Source organism: Balaenoptera musculus, chromosome 19 (assembly GCF_009873245.2).
Source record: "Balaenoptera musculus isolate JJ_BM4_2016_0621 chromosome 19, mBalMus1.pri.v3, whole genome shotgun sequence".
Taxonomy (NCBI): domain Eukaryota; kingdom Metazoa; phylum Chordata; class Mammalia; order Artiodactyla; family Balaenopteridae; genus Balaenoptera; species Balaenoptera musculus.
Genome location: NC_045803.1, coordinates 11311836 through 11330533, shown reverse-complemented (window position 1 = coordinate 11330533; position 18698 = coordinate 11311836). Strand labels below are relative to the sequence as shown.

General features: G+C 42.4%; 1 protein-coding gene across 4 annotated transcripts; it reads left to right on the top strand.

Annotated features, from left to right (window-relative positions):
• Positions 1–1975: 1975 nt before the first annotated feature.
• LOC118884653 (zinc finger protein 233-like) lies at positions 1976–17317 on the top strand. 4 transcript variants are annotated; one of them, XM_036832373.1, is made up of 5 exons: positions 1976–2053; positions 9903–10217; positions 12798–12924; positions 13461–13556; positions 14889–17317. In XM_036832373.1, the coding sequence occupies exons 3-5, from the start codon at positions 12891–12893 to the stop codon at positions 16760–16762; spliced, it is 2004 nt and encodes a 667-aa protein (XP_036688268.1). In that variant the 5' UTR covers positions 1976–2053; positions 9903–10217; positions 12798–12890; the 3' UTR covers positions 16763–17317. The 4 variants fall into 4 exon arrangements, with proteins under 4 accessions (XP_036688268.1, XP_036688267.1, XP_036688270.1 ...); XM_036832372.1 differs by having other exon boundaries at positions 1985–2053; positions 9903–9964; positions 14889–17301; XM_036832375.1 differs by lacking the exon at positions 12798–12924 and having other exon boundaries at positions 1988–2053; positions 9903–9964; positions 14889–17301.
• The last annotated feature ends 1381 nt before the right edge of the window (positions 17318–18698 follow it).

Sequence of the window (18698 nt, the reverse complement as noted above, 5' to 3'; positions counted from 1 at the left end):
AAAGGTCTATGTTTGCCTTCCACATAATTTGATTATTCACCATATGACTATCCAGTTGTTCCTATACCAGTTACTGAACATTTCCCTTATTCCCCACTACTTTGCAGTGCCACTTTTGAAGAAAATCAGTAATCTATATATGATTAGATGGATGTCTTGACTCTCAATTCCCTTTGATTGGTCTACTTTTCAATAATTTTACCAATACCACACTGCTTCAGTTACCATAGCTTTGCAACGAGTCTTGATATTTGATAGAAAACATTTTCTCATCTTGCTCTCTTTTTAGGTGTCTTGGCAGCTTCCAGTTAGGGTAATAGGAGACACAAACAGAACCACCCATGAAGTATGCTTTCCAAAAAAAAATAAACCTGAATCAAATTGAACCTCTAATTCTAACCACCCATGAAGTATGCTTTCCAAAAAAAAATAAACCTGAATCAAATTGAACCTCTAATTCTAACCACTGGTACACAGGAAATACATATGGAGAAATATTTGTGACAACATGAATAAAACTGTAGGGCATATGCTAAATGAAATAAGAGAAAAATAATGCATGTTATCAGTTATATGTGGAATCTAAGGGGAAAAAAAGGTCAAACTTAGAAACATTTAGTGTGATGGTGGTGGTTGCCTGGGGAATGGGGAGAGGTTGGTTATAAAAAGGGTACAAACTTTCAGCTTTAAGATGAATAAGGTCTGAGGATCTAATCTATGGTGACTACAGTTGATAATGCAGTATTGTATAGTTTAAATTTGCTAAGAGAGTAGATATTAAAGGTTCTCACTCCTCTCTCCCCAAAAGAGTTAGCTATGTGAAGTGATGAATGTGTTAATTAATTCACTTGTGGGAGTCCTTTCACAATGTATATGTATATCAATTCATCACATATACTTTAAATATATTACAATTTTGTCAATTATACCTCATAAAGCTGAAAAAAGTTGAATTTGTTACCGTTATCTGAGCAGGATACCCCACTTCCGCACCTACTTTTTAAATAATCGTGGCTCATTGATTTAGACCATCCTGAAGAAAAATAAAACATTCTATTGTATTTACTTATTTTCCTATTGTATTTATGGTGATTTTATTTATTATGGTAATTTTACAAATTGAAGGTTTGTGGCAAACCTGTGTCAAGTCTACTGGTGCCATTTTTCCAACAGCATTGTTTTTATATTAAGTTGTGTACATTATTGTTTAACATAATGTAATTGCACACTTAGATTACATTATAGTGTAAACATAACTTATATGCAGTGGGAAACTGAAAAATTCATAGAACTCAGTTTATTTCGATATTTGCTTTATTGCAATGGTCTGGAATCTAACACCAAATATCTCCAAGGTATGCCTGTATTCTAGACTTTTCTTTTTCAAAGTACAGTATTTCCTTCACTTCTTGCTAATGCATCTTCTTTCGTTTGCCGGAAAACTCCAGATTTCAAAATGAGCAATTAAAACCAACAAAAGTGGGAAAGTCGTTATTTATTTTGTGGCTTGATCAAAGGTTACTTTTCCTTCTCGTGAGTCTTTAGCATCTTGGAATGAATAGCTCATGCCAGGTAAACATTGTCAGGGGTCTACATGCATCCAGGCACAAGGAGAGTAAAGAAGGCAATAAACCGAGTTTGAGATCCTCTCCTCGCCTTTCTTTGCTATACAGCCACATTTACTTTTCAGTCGCACTTATTAGTAATGTAATTAAAACAACAACAACAAAAACCCCTCCAGAATAGAAGGAAGGAAGGAAAAGAAAAAGATCAAGCAGTAATAGCGCCTCCAAACTGACCGAACTGAACCGGCTTATATTTAAAAACAAAACAAAGCAAACAAAAAAAAAAAACGTGGCATTACTTTGCCGAGGATTCTGGGGAGTGTAGTCCCGCAGCGCCGGGTAGTCAGAGCCACTTCCGCTCTCGAAGGGAGGAGGTGTAGCCCTTGTTCCGCTGAGGGATTCTGGGAAGTGTGGTCCAGGAGCGGCGTGTAGTCCGGGCCCTTCCGCTACAGGAGTGAGAGGCCGCGGTCATCAGTACCTGCTGGGAGGTGAGTCAGTGCCTAGAACCCGAGTCTCTTCCGAGCCTGCCTGGGCGTGGAATCCGCAGGTGCCACCCTCGCCCTGGGGAATGGAAGCCGTGGAGGGCAGGGGCGACGGTTTTCGTCACCTCGGTGTTTGGGGCGTTTCGCGCGTACCCGAGTTGTAGGCGGGCAGGGGTCGCGATCTCCGGGTTTGAGAGTCTCCGGGCGCTCGGTTTCCCTCGCCTCCCCTACTTTCTGCACGCTCTGCGGTCACTTCGGGATGTACTCTTCGTAGAGTTATTTCACTTTTCCATTTCTCGTCTGCAAAGTGGAGTTAATAGTAGTGCCTCCCTAGTAAGCATGTGGTGAGATTTACGTGATGTGAAAATGCTTAGAACCGGTTGCTGGCACCTGCGAAAAGGCGGTCGGTCGTTCTCAGTCTTATTTCTTTCGAGAAGCGCTCAGTCCTTGAAAGCCTCTGTGAGCCCGCGGTGGGTTCTGAGCTCCAGCTGCAGAGCCACTGGCTCTTCTCTGACCCCTGCGGGAAGAGGGGTTTTTCGTGGATTCCTAATGACCCCACGACCTTTTTTAAAGGAAGGAATGGGTCTCACCCCCAGCTGGTGCCTGGGGATGTCCGCTGTGATTTATCCTGGACCTGAGACACGATTATGATATCTTTCTTTTCCCGGCCCTGATTTCTCAAAGAGGTTGCAGAGAGGAGGGAATGACCCATGACTCCTGGCAACATTGTCCCAAAGTGAGAGAATTTATCCTGCTGTGTCATTTCTACTCTCAGTTGGGCAACAGATTTCCTTCATTCATTAGCAGATTTTTACTCCTGGGCAAATGTCGAATGTTTATAGAATAAATGGGAGGTTGGATGAGACGTGTTGATGAATGAGTAATAATAATTTGTTAACATAGTGAATGCCAGGTACTCTTCTACAGCCTTTATATGCATTAATTAGCTTAATCTTCATGACAAAGATGTGGTTATTATATGTATTTTACAGATGAGAACATTGATAGGTGAAGAATTTAAGTAATTTTCTCAAAGTCAAACAACAGAGAAGAGACAGAACTGGGAATTTGAACCCAGGCAGCCTGCGTTCTTGACCTTTAAGCCATACTCTTGAAACTGAGCGGGACACTCTGGGGCCTTCCTGGGGACAGACCTCCCCTACCCACCGTGTGTCCCTCACCTCTTGTTTATAAAAAAGCTTTAGTCTCCTAGGCCTTCCCTGAGTTCCAAAGAGCAAATTTAGTCAGATAAGCGAGAAAACGCAGAAACAAAGGAAAACAGTCAAGCAAGACAAAAATAATAGTTTAGCCATAAAACAAAGTCAGGGAGGACCTTTAGTTCCTCCTCAAGAGCTAAAGATAATATCCTGAGCCACATCCTTGAGTTGTTTTGCGGATACTAAACCCCCCACCAGGTGGAGGAAGTTAACTGCATGCTGACCACCAGCAGGTAGATCCCAGATGTGTTGGAACCAGGTTGATGATTGAGATTCCCAAAACAGCACCCTGTTACCTCACCATCAGCCAGTCAGAGAATTGTGCATGAGCTGATCACACACCTGTGACCCCCCTCCCTCACACTGTCTTTAAAAAACCTTCACTGAAATCTATCAGAGAGTTTGGGTCTTTTGAACATGAGCTGCCTGTTCTCCTTGCTTGGCATCCTGCAGTAAATGCTGTACTTTCCTTCACCACCACCTGGTGTCAGTAGACTGGCTTTGCTGCGTGTCGGTTGGGTAACACTCTCCTTCAGCCCTAACGTGGTAAATAACCCCTGTGAATGAAGGAGGGAGGGTCGTTTGGTAATAATTTAGGACCTTAGGGGACCTGAAGGCTGTGCTCATTTAATTAATTTCTTTTTTAAAAATTTATTTTATTTATTTATTTATGGCTGTGTTGGGTCTTTGTTGCTGTGTGCAGACTTTCCCTAGTTGCAGCGAGCAGGGGCTACTCTTTGTTGCGGTGTGCGGGCTTCTCACTGCAGTGGCTTCTCTTGTTGCGGAGCACAGGCTCTAGGCGCATGGGCTTCAGTAGTTGTGGCACGTGGGCTCAGTAGTTGTGGCTCGCGGGCTCTAGAGCGCAGGCTCAGTAGTTGTGGCTCATGGGCTGAGTTGCTCCGTGGCATGTGGGATCTTCCCGGACCAGGGCTCGAACCTGTGTCTCCTGCATTGGCAGACGGATTCTTAACCACTGCGCCACCAGGGAAGTCCTAATTAATTTCTTGTAATTTTATATGATGTCACATTCATATTTTGATTATAGAAGTAATTTGTGCTCTTCATAGAAAATACGAGAAATAGATGAAGAAAGCCAATAATTATCCATAATTAACCAGAATGTAGAGATAACTATAACATGTTAATGTATTTCTCTTTAGTTATTTCTTTGTATATATATCTTTCTATGCTTCTCAAAAATTTTATTATACTTGTAGTACTTTTATATTTGGTAACTTGTAATTATGAACATTTTCTAGCACAAACATACAGGAAATAATATAATGAATTCTCACATAGCCATCAACCCTTGTCAACCTTCAACTGTTGTATACCGTTTGTCAATCTTACATAATCCACCCTCCTTTTTTTTTTGCTTGAGTATTTTAATACAAAATCCAGACCTTGAGTGAAGACGATTTATACTAGATTATCATAAATATATAGAGGTCAAGAGAGAGAGAGGACATTAACAGTTCCAAAGTTTTCACATAGTAACTAGGAGAATGGTGGCTAGTGAGAAAGCTAGGGGGCCCCCTGAAAGAGTTGCAGTTAAAGAAGGTTATGGATTTTGTTTCTCATTTGGAATTTAATTTGCTCATGGTTTCCAATCGGTCTTGATTCCTATGTTTTGGGGACTGTGTTGTATTCTTTCCAGTGTGCCCAGCACCGTGACAAGGTTTACAGAGAGAAGTTATTCAGTTAAGTGTTTGTGGCTGGTACAGGTGTTCAGTTGGTAGATGGCTACAGGGGCCTGCAGCTCTGAGAGATGGTTTTTTGAATTCCTGAAAATGGATTAAGTGACAAAACAATAAAAACGATCCACGTAGGTATTACTTCTCCTTTATCTCACTCACTCTTGGCTATACTCAGAAGCCACAGCTTTTCAGAGTATTTACAAGTTGATATAGAGTTATTGGTAATGCTTTTCATGTCCTAAAACAAACTTACTTAGAACAAACCAGGAGTAATGCACCATTTCTGTATTCATCACCAAGTCATAACAATAACCTGGTGGAGTTTATTGGGAGCTTATTACGACTCAGGCAGAGTTTCCAGTGCTTTTCATGTATTAACTCATTTATTCCTCAAAACATCCCTGTTATTATCCCCATGTTATTACAAATGAGGCACAAGAGGATAATTGATCTGCACAACGTCACTCACCCAGGAACTATAGCACTAGAATTGAAACCGTCCTTCCTAAAATAGCACCTACCCATCTCTCTCCATCCCCGTTTTCCCTGCCATATTTTTCTTAGCAGTGTCTACCACTGGCTTGCACATTATATACTTATCTGTTGGTTGGCTTATTACCTATCCTCTACTATAATATCAGCTTCATGACAGCAGGGATTTTATCCACTGCTGTATCTTTAATATATAGAATTGTGCCTGGTACATGCTAGATAATCAGTAAGTATTTGTTGAATGAATGAATGAGTGAAAGATCCTGGTGAATAGTAATGAAGCGCTCAGCTAATATAATACAGGATGTATCTTTATCAACTACTCATTCAGTCATTCACCTTTTTTTTTTTTTTGGCTGCCCCTCGTGGCAGACAGAATCTTAGTTCCCTGACCAGGGATCGAACTCGCGCCTCCTGTAATGGAAGCACGGAGTCCTAACCCCTGGACCACCAGGGAAGTCCCCTCAGTCATTCACCTTTTTTTGTTTGTTTAAACAAATCTGTGTTGAGTGCCTGCTTCATGCCATGAACTGTTCTAGGCACTGGAGAAAGAGACTAAAACAATGCGGCCTACACTGCAAAAACGTGGATTGATATAAGCAAGATGAATAACTAAAATGTACATTAGGGACTTTCCTGTCGGTCCAGTGGTTAAGACTCTGTGCTTCTGCTGCAGGGAGCCCAGGTTCGATCCCTGGTTGGGGAACTAAGATCCCACATGCTGCGAGGCATGGACCAAAAAAAAACAAAAAAATAAGATGTACATTAATAAGATAGAGAGGGATGACCCGAATAAAAGGGCAGTGAACTGGAGAAGAAGGGAAGCAGTGGAGCAGGGGATTTAAAGTATATAAAACATGTCCATGGAAGAACTCTGAGGACAATGACATTTGAGTAAATACCTGATCATGTTGAGTGAATGAATGTTTTTAAATCAATCAATCAATCAATCAATAGGGGTTGCCTTATCCAGAGCCCATAATTATTCCTTTTATCAATATTTTACTTTTTATTTATTTATTTGGCTGCGCTGGGTCTTAGTTGCGGCACATGGGATCTAGTTCCCTGACCAGGGATCGAACCTGGGCCCCCTGCATTGGGAGCACAGAGTCTTAACCGCTGGACCACCAGGAAAGTCTGTGAGTATTTTACTTTTAAGGATGACCTTAGTGTTGCTTGAGCAAAACCAGTGATTAGGACTCCGCGCTTCCACTTGCACGGGGCACGGGTTCAATCCCTGGTGGGGAACTAAGATCCTGCAAGGTGTGCGGCATGGCCAAAAAAAAAAAAAGAAACCCAGAGGAAAAAATTGGAAGATACAATTCATCCTCTCCTCCTCCCAATCAGGAACAGCCACAGAATTTTACAGCTCAGAGGAACCTCTGAGATGGACCAGTCTGATCCTTGCCCAACAAAGTGTGTCTTCAGTCATCCTTTGATTCCATGTGTTTTGAGCACTCATTATATTCTAGGCGCTGGGATTAAAAAAGTGTGTTAATCATCTCAGAAGCAAAACAGATGCTTCACCGCTCACCATCCTCTCAACCTCCCCCAGGCGATAGAAGACTTCTGGGGACTGGGATTTGAAGGGTGAGAGGTGAGCAGAGCTGAGCCAGGCACCCCAGACCCCACTTGCTTTCTTCTCCTAAATACGGCGAAATGTCAGGTCTGCTTGCAAAACCGTGTTGCTGAGCAGAGCAGAGCAGCAGAGTGCAGCAAGTATAGGGCCAGCGCGAGCGAGTTGGGGGTTATGAATGATCTGTCTTCCAAGCTTTGGGGAGCGGATACATTGGTCTTATCCCTACAGGAGTGCTTCTGCCTAAAGCAGCAGGACCCACGAACATGAGGCGCTATCATGCATTTAACGCTTATTTGCATGTATTCACTGAAACCTCTTGTCACCCCTATGAGCTCGATATTCTCCTTATCCCCGTTGTATAGATGTGGAAATAGACGCAAAGAGCTGTCAGAAGAGTGCTCAGCAGGTCACTTTCAGCAGAGTGTGTACCTTCCAACTCCCCTTTCTCTCCTCCCCAAGGACACCCCTCCCATCTCTTCTGTGTGTTTGTGATTAGAGACACAGTGACTGGATTAAGAGCATGGGCTCCGGAGTCAGAGTTGGATTTCAGGTTAGTCAGGTCTCACCAGCTCTGTGATTATCAGTAACTTAATCTCGTGAATCCTCAGCTTCCTCATCCATTAAATGGGAGCAATAATCATCATACCATCACTTACTGAGAGCTTGTATTATGTGCCAGGCACTGAGCCAAGGCCTTTTCTTCCCCCTATTTTTTAACTTGAGATGTAATTCACATATCATAAGAGTCACCCTTTAGTATACTAAAGTCTGCTTTAGTCACCCTTAAAGTATACAACTCACTGGTTTTTAGGATATTCACAAGGTTGTACAGCCATCACCACCGGCTAATTGCAGAACATTTTCCTCATCCCCAAAAGAAACCCCGTGCCCCTGAGCTGTCACTTCTCACTTGCTGCCCTCCCAGCCCCTGGCAGCCACTAATTTACTCTCTGTCTGGATGGACTTGCCTATTCGGGGCTCTTGGACTTGCTCACTTAATCCCCAAAGCACCCTTATAAATTAGGATCTGTTATGGCCACTACAGTATTGTTCATTGAGACATTCTGTCGGACTTTTGTTTAAAATGAAAAAATAAAACTAGCAGTCATATTTTAAAATAGTTTTTCTTTACTACAGTCAGCATGGCAGAGGGGGATGTGCCATTGAGACTCTTCTGGCTGCATGAAGAAAATTCGCAAGTATTTATACCTTTTACAAAACCAGATACTGGTATCAATGAACCATCATTACAGGGCCAGAAATTATTAAGTAATATAGCCAATCAGAACTATGGACTTGTCAGAGATAAAGGTGAATTTCTTAAGACAAAGCATTGTACAGTCTCTGAAATCTGGATGTTAAAAAAGACCCCTTGGGGCTTCCCTGGTGGCGCAGCGGTTAAGAATCCGCCTGCCAATGCAGGGGACACGGGTTCAAGCCCTGGTCCGGGAAGATCCCACATGCCGCGGAGCAACTAAGCCCAGGTGCCACAACTACTGAGCCTGTGCTCTAGAGCCTGCGAGCCACAACTACTGAGCCCATGTACCACAACTACTGAAACCTACGTACCTGGAGCCCATGCTCCCCAACAAGAGAAGCCACTGCAATGAGAAGCCCGCACAGCACAATGAAGACCCAATGCAGCCAAAAATAAATAAATAAAATAAATTTTTTTAAAAAGACCCCTTTATTGGAAATGATGGCAAAGGACATTTGCAAGAGCAGTTTTATGATGTATAACATTTACCTGCTTTTCTGAAGTGGAATCAGTTATAAGTTTCCATCTCTTCACACGTTTGACTCGCACATTTGAGCAATCCTGTAAGGAAGAACTGTTCTCATTTTGCAGGTGACAGATTTGAGGCAGAGGGAGGTTAATTAACTTAAGCAGCGTTAGTAGCTCTGTAAGAACAATTCAGTCTTCCTCCTGTGTCCCTCTCTATTCTCACACTCCTAGCACCTTCACAACATTTCTGACACCAGATGTGGGTGGGTTTTTCCCCACGCCAAGCAATTCTACTTTACCAGCTGGGTGCCCTACAACTTAGCTCAATTCGGACACTCTTTTCCTGGAGATAGCTTCAGATCCCATAGGTTAAGGGCTCAGTCCCACGAGATCGCCCTCCCCCACCTCAGATGCTGTTTGCAAGTAGAAGGCCCCCAGGTTACCCACAACTTCTGTCTGACTTGGCTGCAAATCAGAGGTTTGCAAGACTCTTCCACTTTGGAGTCAGTTATTTGCTGGTGCGGCTCACAGAACTCAGAGAAACGCTTAACATTTGCTAGTTTGTTAAAGGATATGACATAAGGCGAATCCCATACTATTGGGATTTTATGGACGCTTCCTCACTTGGGCATGATGAACTCTTAGCTCCATTTCCAGCCCCTCTCCTCTCCCTGGACAGTAGGGGGTGCGGCTGAACATTCCAAGCCATCTAATCAAGCTTTGGTCTTTCTGCTGACCAGTCCCCATCCAGGAGCCCCCCAAGAGTCACCTCATTAGAACAAAAGACACTCCTAGCATCCAGGAAATTACAAGGATTTCAGGAGCCCCGTGTCAGGAGCTGGGGGCGGAAACCAGTATATTACGTCACAGTAGCAGTACCAGGATTGACCCCAGACCTGTTGGCCCCAGAGTGCACTCTCATACCAGTACATTCCACTGCCTTTCATTTCCCCTGATACCCAGGGCAAGAATGATGACCCTGAACCCTGGGAGCCACCACAAGGGACTCTTGTGTGAGCCTCACTGCTTAGACTTGAGCAGATTGTTCACTGCACAGGAGCCCCTGGCTGGGGGGCTGGTGATTCACACAGAGCCACCACTTGGGCTTGGACCTACGTCTCATGGCTTCCTTCTCTTTTGCCAGTTGTGTCTTCCCAGGACTCTGCCCTTCCCCAGAAAGGGCTGGAGAAAATGACCAAGTTCCAGGTGAGTTGATTTTTATCTCTTAAAATTACATCTCTTTTCTCAAAGATTAGACACATCCTTTTTCTCTCCCATGGGAAGGATAAGGGAAGAAAACGTGTTCGTTATATGCCAGGTACTTGCCTTTTTGTTTTTTTTCTTTTTGGCCGTGCCATGCGTGCTTGCGAGATCTTAGTTCCCTGACCAAGGATCGAACCCGAGCCCACTGCAGTAAAAATGCTGAGTTCTAACCACTGGACCACCAGGGAATTCCCAGGTACTTGCTTTTTTATTGGTTCTAGTTTTTATTTTTGGTTTTGGTTTGTTTTATTTTATCATCTTCATTTCACAAATAAGAGTACAGAAATCCATGGATAGCAGAAATTTTAAAAACCCAAACTACTACACTGCTTGTAAATCAGTTATACTTAATATAATTATAATCACAGTATATGTATAATTTTCAATTTTATTTTTTCACTTAATGTTAACACTTGAATTTTTATGACTCAGCGTTCTTCTATGTATTGTCTGAGAAGGGTTTCTATTTTTTGTCTAACATTTCAGAAGCTACAGTTAAGCATACAGACTGCTGCACCTCTGAATAAGTTTTGCTTTGATTCATAACACTTTTGCATAGGGCTTTTAAAAATGGAATGTAATTTACTTACAAAAATTACAGGTCAATGACAGTTGTATACCCCATTTTGCAAGTTGTATAATTGCATTAGCCCACTACACAAAACAAGAAGTAGAACATTTACATTACCTACATTACCCCCAAAAGTTCTCTCATGTCTCTTTCAAGACAGTTTCTTACCCCTGGGAGGCATCTGCTGTTCTGATCTGTCATCATATCACTAGATTTACTTGTTTTCAAATTAAATATAATCAGTGAAATCATACTGTATGTACTCTTGTGTCTGGCTTCTTTCACCCCGCATAAAGTTTTTGAGATTCATCTGTGCTGTTGCAGGAGTCAATAATTCACTCCTTTTTATTATATTCCATTTTATGAATATATCAGTTTGCTTATCCTTTTGAAGGACCTTTGAGTTGTTTGCAGCTTTTAATTGTTAATGCATAAAGCTCCCATGAGCATTCTGCGCAGGTCTTGAGGACATATGTTTTCATATCTCTTGGGTAAACATCTAGAAGTGGTAGGTGAATATAAACTGTTTTCCACAGTGCTTGTACCATTTAACAACTCATCAATGGTGCATGAAAGTTCCAGTTTGTTCTACCTCTTTGCCGTCATTTGGTGTTGTAGATCTTTTTTATTTTAGCCATTCTAATGAAATGACATCTCACCATGACTGTAATTTGTATTTCCCTCGTGATACAGGACGTTGAATACTTTTTCATGGGTTTTTGCAATTGGCATATCCTTTATAAAAAGTTTGTTAAAGTCATTTGCCCATTTAAAAATGTGGCTTCTACTTTTTATTATTGAGGGGTTCTTTATGTTTTGTGAGTTCAAGCCCTTTGTTAGATATACGTACTGTAATTTTTTCCCATTCTGTGATTTGTCAATTTGTTTTCTTAATTGTATCTTTTAAAATCATTTTGAGGTAAAATTTACATGTAATATACATATAATAAATGTATTTGATCAATTTTGACAAATATACATACCCACGTGACCACTGCCACAATCTAGATGTAGACCATTTCCATCACCAAAAAGGTTACCTGGTGCCCCAGTTAATCCCAATCCCACATCCCTGACTGTAGGCAATAACTGATTTACTTTATGTCACTACAGATCAGATTCATCGTTTCTTGAGTTTCACCTTAATGGAATTATACGGTATATGCTCTTTTTGTGTCTGGCTTCATTTGTTCATCAGAATGTTTTTGAATACAGGTCAACAGTTTGTTCCTTTTTATTGCTGCATAGTATTTCATTGTATGGATATACCACAATTTGGTTATTCATTCACCTCTTGATGGACATTTTTTATTGTGGGAAAATATACATAACAGGGACTTTCCTGGTGGTCCAGTGAATAAGACTCCATGCTCCCAATGCAGGGGGCCCGGGTTCAATCCCTGGTCGGGGAACCAGATCCTGCCTGCATGCTGCAACTAAGAGCCTGCATGCCGCAACTAAAGATCCCGTGTGTCACAACTAAGACCCAGTGCAGCCTAAAATAAAATAATTTCAAAATATATATATACATAACATAAAATTTACCATTCAAACTATTTTTAAGTGTACAGTTCAGTGGTATTAAGTACATTCACACTGTTGTGCAACCATCACCACCACACACCTCCAGAACTTTTTTCATCTTCTCAAAGTGAAATTTCATACCCATTAAACAGTAATTCCCTATCCCCCCACACCCCCCAATCTCTTGCAAACATCACTTTACTTCCTGTCTCTATATATTTGACTACTCTGGGTATCTCATATAAGTGGAATCATACACATAATCCTTTTGTGACTGCCTGGCTTCACTTAGCATAATGTCTTCAAGTTTCATCCATTTGATCAGGATTTTAAAGCAACTATCATAAGGGAATTCCCCAGCGGTCCAGTGGTTAGGACTCCTTACTTCCACTGCAGGGGGCACAGGTTCCATCCCTGGTCAGGGAACTAAGATCCCACATCCTGCATGCCGCGAGGCACGGCCAAAAAAAAAAAAAGTCGATGATCATAAATATATTTCAATATTTAGCATGTGGCATTAACATGCATGATGGAGAAGAGGAGGAAACTACATAAGGTAGACTCAAGGTTCCCAGGATCTAGAACAACTTCCCACCCACCCTCTCCACCCACTAAGTGCCGTCCCTCTCCCAGTGGCCACTGATCATAAGATTGAGGCTGTGTGTGTGCTTGATGTCGTAGGAGCCAGTGTCCTTCAAGGACGTGGCTGTGACCTTCACCAAGGAGGAGCTGGGGCTGCTGGACTCCACCCAGAGGAAGCTGTACCGAGACGTGATGCTGGAGAACTTCCAGAACCTGGTCTCAGTGGGTGAGGACGGGCACCCTGTGACTCAGTGTCAACCCTCAGGAGTGCCTTGGTTTCAAACATTTAAGACTTGGGGCTCTTGAAATGCTTCCCTGAATCTGGGGGCCTGAATTTCCTCATCCCAGTGGGACATCTCGTCTCTACCTTGTCTATTTTCTTAAACTGTAGTTGCAACATCTTGGTGGGGTTTTAAAGTCAATTAGCAAATTGCATCATTATTTCATTTAATGAAATAGGATGGAATAGCATAGCTTCTTGTCAGGAACTGCATATAGTGCAACAGAAATTGTGAGTTAAGGCAGGAAAGGAGATGTGATAAAAGTAGATAGTGGTTAGGATCGAGTCATCGATCCCTCGATTCGGTGATGTACATCTGTGTATTTGTCTACCAGATCACAGCATAAGAGGTATTTATTACAACAGGTCACGATCAGAATTTGGAAAAATACTACTTATAGTGCATAAAGACTATAGCATTGGAATTAAAAATTTTGCCTTTAGTGTACTCACCTTACACATGTGCCATTTCTTTTTCACAGGATATCAGCCTTTCAAATTAGATATGATACTACAGCTGGGGAGAAAAGAGAAGCTTTGGGTGATGGAGCCAGAAACCCAAGGAGCTGGGTGTTCAGGTGAGAACCATGCAGGTCTGAGTCCTTGCAGCTCACAGAGAATGGTGCTAAGTGGATCTCACTGTCCACTCCTGCAGACAGCTCATGAGTGGAGAATATATCAGTATGATGAAAGGATTATTTCAGAACACTGTTAATCTTCTGATGAATGTCTAATCTAATTTTGATTTCTATGGTACTTGTATTGTATTAGCCATCAATTGCTGTATAACAAATTGCTCTTAAACTTTGCAGCTTAGAACTACAGGCATTATAGTTTCTGTGAGTCAGGAATCTGGGGGCAGCTTAGCAGGGTAGTTCTGGCTCATGATCTCATAAGATCTCAAGGAGTCTGCATGAGCTGCAATCCTCTGAAGGCTTGACGGGCCTCAAGGGATGTGCTTCCAAGATGGGCTCATTCACAGGGTTGTTGACAGGAGGCCTCAATTCTTCCCTGGCTGTTGGCAGGAGGCCTCAGTTCTTTGCCAAACAGGCCTCTCCCTAGGGCTGCCTGAATGTCCTCAAAACGTGGCAGCTGGTTTCCCCAAGCTAATTACACCCAAGGGAGTAGAAGGCAGAAATCACAGTGTCTTTTATGACATAACCTTGGAAGTGACATACCATTCCGTCTGCCATATCCTGTTGGCTTCGCAGGCCAATCCTGAAAGGTTGTGGAGGGGACTTCAATAGGGTGTGGATACCTCCTGGGGACTGTCTTGGATGCTGGCTACCACAGCAACTTTTGGTATTTGCAGATTCATATCTACAAAACCTGGAAGATAATATTAGCCATTCAGGCTTATCAGAAAATTCAGCCAAATTAAGTGGCAATAATTATCATAGGATTTTTTACTCCCATAGGATGTGTCAGTTAAGGGAATAAGTTTTCTAGTTTTTATTCCCAGTTATAATGTTCACAAGTTGAATGTTATATATTAGGACATCATTGAAATAAAGAGGAATTCTCTCATATCTAGCTTATGTATTAACATGTGCATATAATGGCTAAATTAAGGAAATAAAGTTATCATCTGATGGGTTCATTATCAGGACAGAGGAGATGTTTCCCTTTGCAAATCTTTTCTTTTCACTTTTGCTGAGCACGTCCCCTGCTCTGTAACACTGTATTTCTAATTTTGACCTCGTACATTAGTTCTAAATGAGTTTCATTAACACGTAGTGAATAGGAGGCTACTTATCAGCTCTTTGTTTCCGTAAGCATGAAAAAACTAAGAGTCCAGCTGAACTCTCCACTGGTTGAATAGGGTCTCCCAGCACGGTCGACCTGTGAAATATTTTTTTGTCCCTGAACTTGTCCTCACTTTCATCTCTGAATTCTCTTTATCCTTCCAGGACACGGGAACCAAAATGAGATAGAGACTCTTCAAGAAGCAGGATTAAGACAGCTTTTACATGAAGGCCTTATGTGCTGGCAGATATGGGAACAGTTTACAAGTAAATTAACCAGAACTCAGGACTCAATGATAAAGCTGCAAGGCAAGAAGTTGCCAAAACAAGATGATTCCTCCTGTGAGGCATGGTCAGGAGAGTCTACTCAGGTTCCTGAAGATGAGAACTATATAGGAAAGCTTCAAGGGGAGAGTTTCACAAGTATCAAAAATCAAGAGTCTCCAACTCAGACCTCCTGGGATTTCTGGAGGAAAATGTATCTGAGAGAGTCACAGAATTATCAGAGTAGGTGTCAGCAAATTGACATAAAAGATAAACTGTGTCAGTGTGATCACTGTGTCATGAGAAGGATCTCTCATCACCATGGCAATCAGGAAGTACACAAAAGCGAGAAGGCTTGTGGCCACAATAATCATGGAAAAGACTTTGTGAAGAACACATCCCAGCATAGCATCATCCACTCAGGAGAGCAGACCTCTGATGAGACTGGAAAAGATGTCAGCCTTGGCTATGATGTGGAACTTCATCAGCAGTTGCATGTAGGAGAGAAGCCCCATGTGTGTAGTGAGTGTGGGAAGGGCACCACGTATAACTCAGTGTTTCACATTCATTACAGTGTTCACAGAGGAGGGAAACGCAGTGGGAATGATGAGTGTGGGGTGGACTTGGGTCAGAGCTCACATCCGCAGACCCGTCAGAGAGCCAACCCAGGGGAGAAACCCTACAGATGTGGGGTGTGTGCTGCTGAGAGCTTCAATCAGAACTCCTCCCTTCCCACTCATGAGCCCATTCACCCGGGGGAGAATCTGTGTAGGGGTGGCAGGTGTGGGAAGGGCTCCAGTCATAGCTTGGACCTCAACAGTCACTGTGTAGACAACACTGGAGAGAAATCCTGGAAGTGTGAGCTGTGTGGTAAAGGCTTCAATGAGACATCACAAATTCAAGCCCATCAGACAGCCTACCCTCAAGACAAAACGTCCAAATGGAAGGCGTGTGACAAGATATTCAGTCAGAGCCCTGGTCCTCTTCAGAGAGTTCACACTGGAGAGAAACCATATAAATGTGAGGTATGTGGGAAAGACTTCAGTAAGGCCTCCAACCTTCAAGCCCATCAGAGAATCCACACCGGCGAGAAACCCTACAAATGTGATGTGTGTGATAAGAACTTCAGCCGGAATTCCCATCTTCAGGCCCATCAGAGAGTCCACACGGGAGAGAAACCCTACAGATGTGACACATGTGGGAAGGACTTCAGTCAGATTTCCCATCTTCAGGCCCATCAGAGAGTCCACACAGGAGAGAAGCCCTACAGATGTGACACATGTGGGAAAGGCTTCAGTCAGAGCTCACATCTTCAAGACCACCAGCGGGTCCACACCGGAGAGAAACCCTACACGTGCGATGTGTGTGGGAAGGGTTTCAGTTGGAGCTCCCATCTTCAAGCCCATCAGAGAGTCCATACAGGGGAGAAACCCTACAAGTGTGAAGAATGTGGGAAAGGCTTCATCTGGAACTCGTACCTTCACGTTCATCAGAGGATCCACACGGGAGAGAAACCCTATAAGTGTGGCACTTGTGGGAAGAGCTTCAGTCAGACCTCCCATCTTCAAGCCCATCGCAGGGTCCATACAGGAGAGAAACCCTACAAATGTTTTGACTGTGGTAAGGGCTTTAGCAAGAGTTCATGTCTTCAGGTTCATCAGAGAGTCCATAGTGGTGATCAATCCAGTACACGCAGAGAGTGTGATAAAAGTGTTCTTCAGAATGTAGACTTCTCATTTTCATCAGAAAACGCCCACAACAGGGGCTATTTATAAAATGTTGTATTTTAAGCATTCAAGAGGGAGCTGCTTTTTTTTTACAGTCATCCGAATTCCATTGGAGGAGACCTGTTTGTTGTATGAGTATGGCCAGTGTGTCCAGCAGAGCCAAAAATGTCACAATTCTCAAGAGAATGCACAGCAGAGAAACCTTGTAAGGATGGTGCAGTAGATTTCAGTCAGAACCTTTACATTCAATAGAATCTACACGGGGGAGAAGCTTTAAAAATGAGAAGTACCATCAGGACTTTAGGAAAAGTATAATGATGGACATGACAAAATCCATGTCCACTAGAATATAAGCTCCATGGGGGCAGGAAGTCTGTTTACTGCTTGTATGACCGTGACCTGGAACCAGTGCCGAACAGAGCAGGTGCCCTGGACTTTGTCTCACTTGAAGGAGAGGAATAGGACAAACATTTGAAAATGTTAGTGAGCTCAATCCCAAGTAGTCACGATAAATTGTACTAGGAAAAGGATTCTTGGAAGAAGCCTTAAAAATTAATTCAAGGAAATGATAATTTAATAAAAATATGTTAAATCATGCAGTCTACAATTTGAGTGTTAGATTTTTGCCATTGGCTCCTGTCCTCCTCAGCTTCACTTTTCAAGCAGTAAAGGACTCGATTTTTTTTTTAACTCAGTAATACTCTTCTTCCTTGCTTTTTTTTTTTAATTTTTATTTATTTATTTATTTATTTTTGGCTGTGTTGGGTCTTCGTTTCTGTGCAAGGGCTTTCTCTAGTTGCGGCAAGCGGGGGCCACTCTTCATTGTGGTGCGCGGGCCTCTCACTATCGCGGCCTCTCTTGTTGCGGAGCACAGGCTCCAGACGCGCAGGCTCAGTAGTTGTGGCTCACGGTCCTAGTTGCTCCGCGGCACGTGGGATCTTCCCAGACCTGGGCTCGAACCCGTGTCCCCTGCATTGGCAGGCAGATTCTCAACCACTGCACCACCAGGGAAGCCCAGGGCTCGATTTTTTATCACATCATTTAAGACTTTCTCTGGACAGTGTACCATCAGTTGTGTATGGTGTAAGTTTCACTATTTTTCTTTTGTTGGGTCTTTGGTGACAGGAACAGACTGAATGGAAAAAGAGAAACTTGGTTTTCATTCCATAAAGCTTCCTGGCAAGGGGTCTACAAAGAAGGGGGAACATATTATAATATGCATTTTGGATGTTGAACTGAGCTGTTAAGGCACAGAGCATTTTGGACAGCACCCCATGCTTCTCAGGTGCTTCTGTATTTTTCAAGTTTGCTTGGTTGAACGGTTTACTCAGGTGTATATTTACTGGAGGTAGTGGACAGTTTCCCACAGCTGTTTTGCTTTGTTTTTTTGGAGTATAGCTGATTTGCAATGTTGTGTTAGTTTCAACTGCACAGCAAAGTAATTCATATATATATATATATATTCTTTTTCAGATTCTTTTCCATTATAGGTTATTACAGAATATTGAGTAGAGTTCCCTGTGCTATATACTGTAGGACCTTGTTGTTCCCACATTTTTTTTTTCTTCTGGACCTTACCTTCCAGGACACTGGTTACTTAAGTTCTATGGTATCTCAAGTTTCATGTTACCATCAGAAATCCAGGGCCAACACCAGACACTGGGGTAGGCTACCGGAGCTCATGGATGTTTATAACCGTTAGGATGTTCTCAGTTGTAAGAAATAGAAAACCCAACTCAAACTAGCTGAGACAAAAAGGAGGATTATGTAATTACTTCAAAACCCTTTTCAGATAATCCCAACATCTAAATTGTCTTGGTATTGATGTCTGTTGATTGTTTTTTCTCATTCAAGTTCTGATTGTTCTAGCTCTTGGTATAATGGGTGATTTTTTTTTTTTATTGTATCCTGGATATTTGGGGTACAATGTTGCAAGACTTTGGATCCCATTTGATCTTTTTGGCAGGAAGTCACCTGTTTAGGT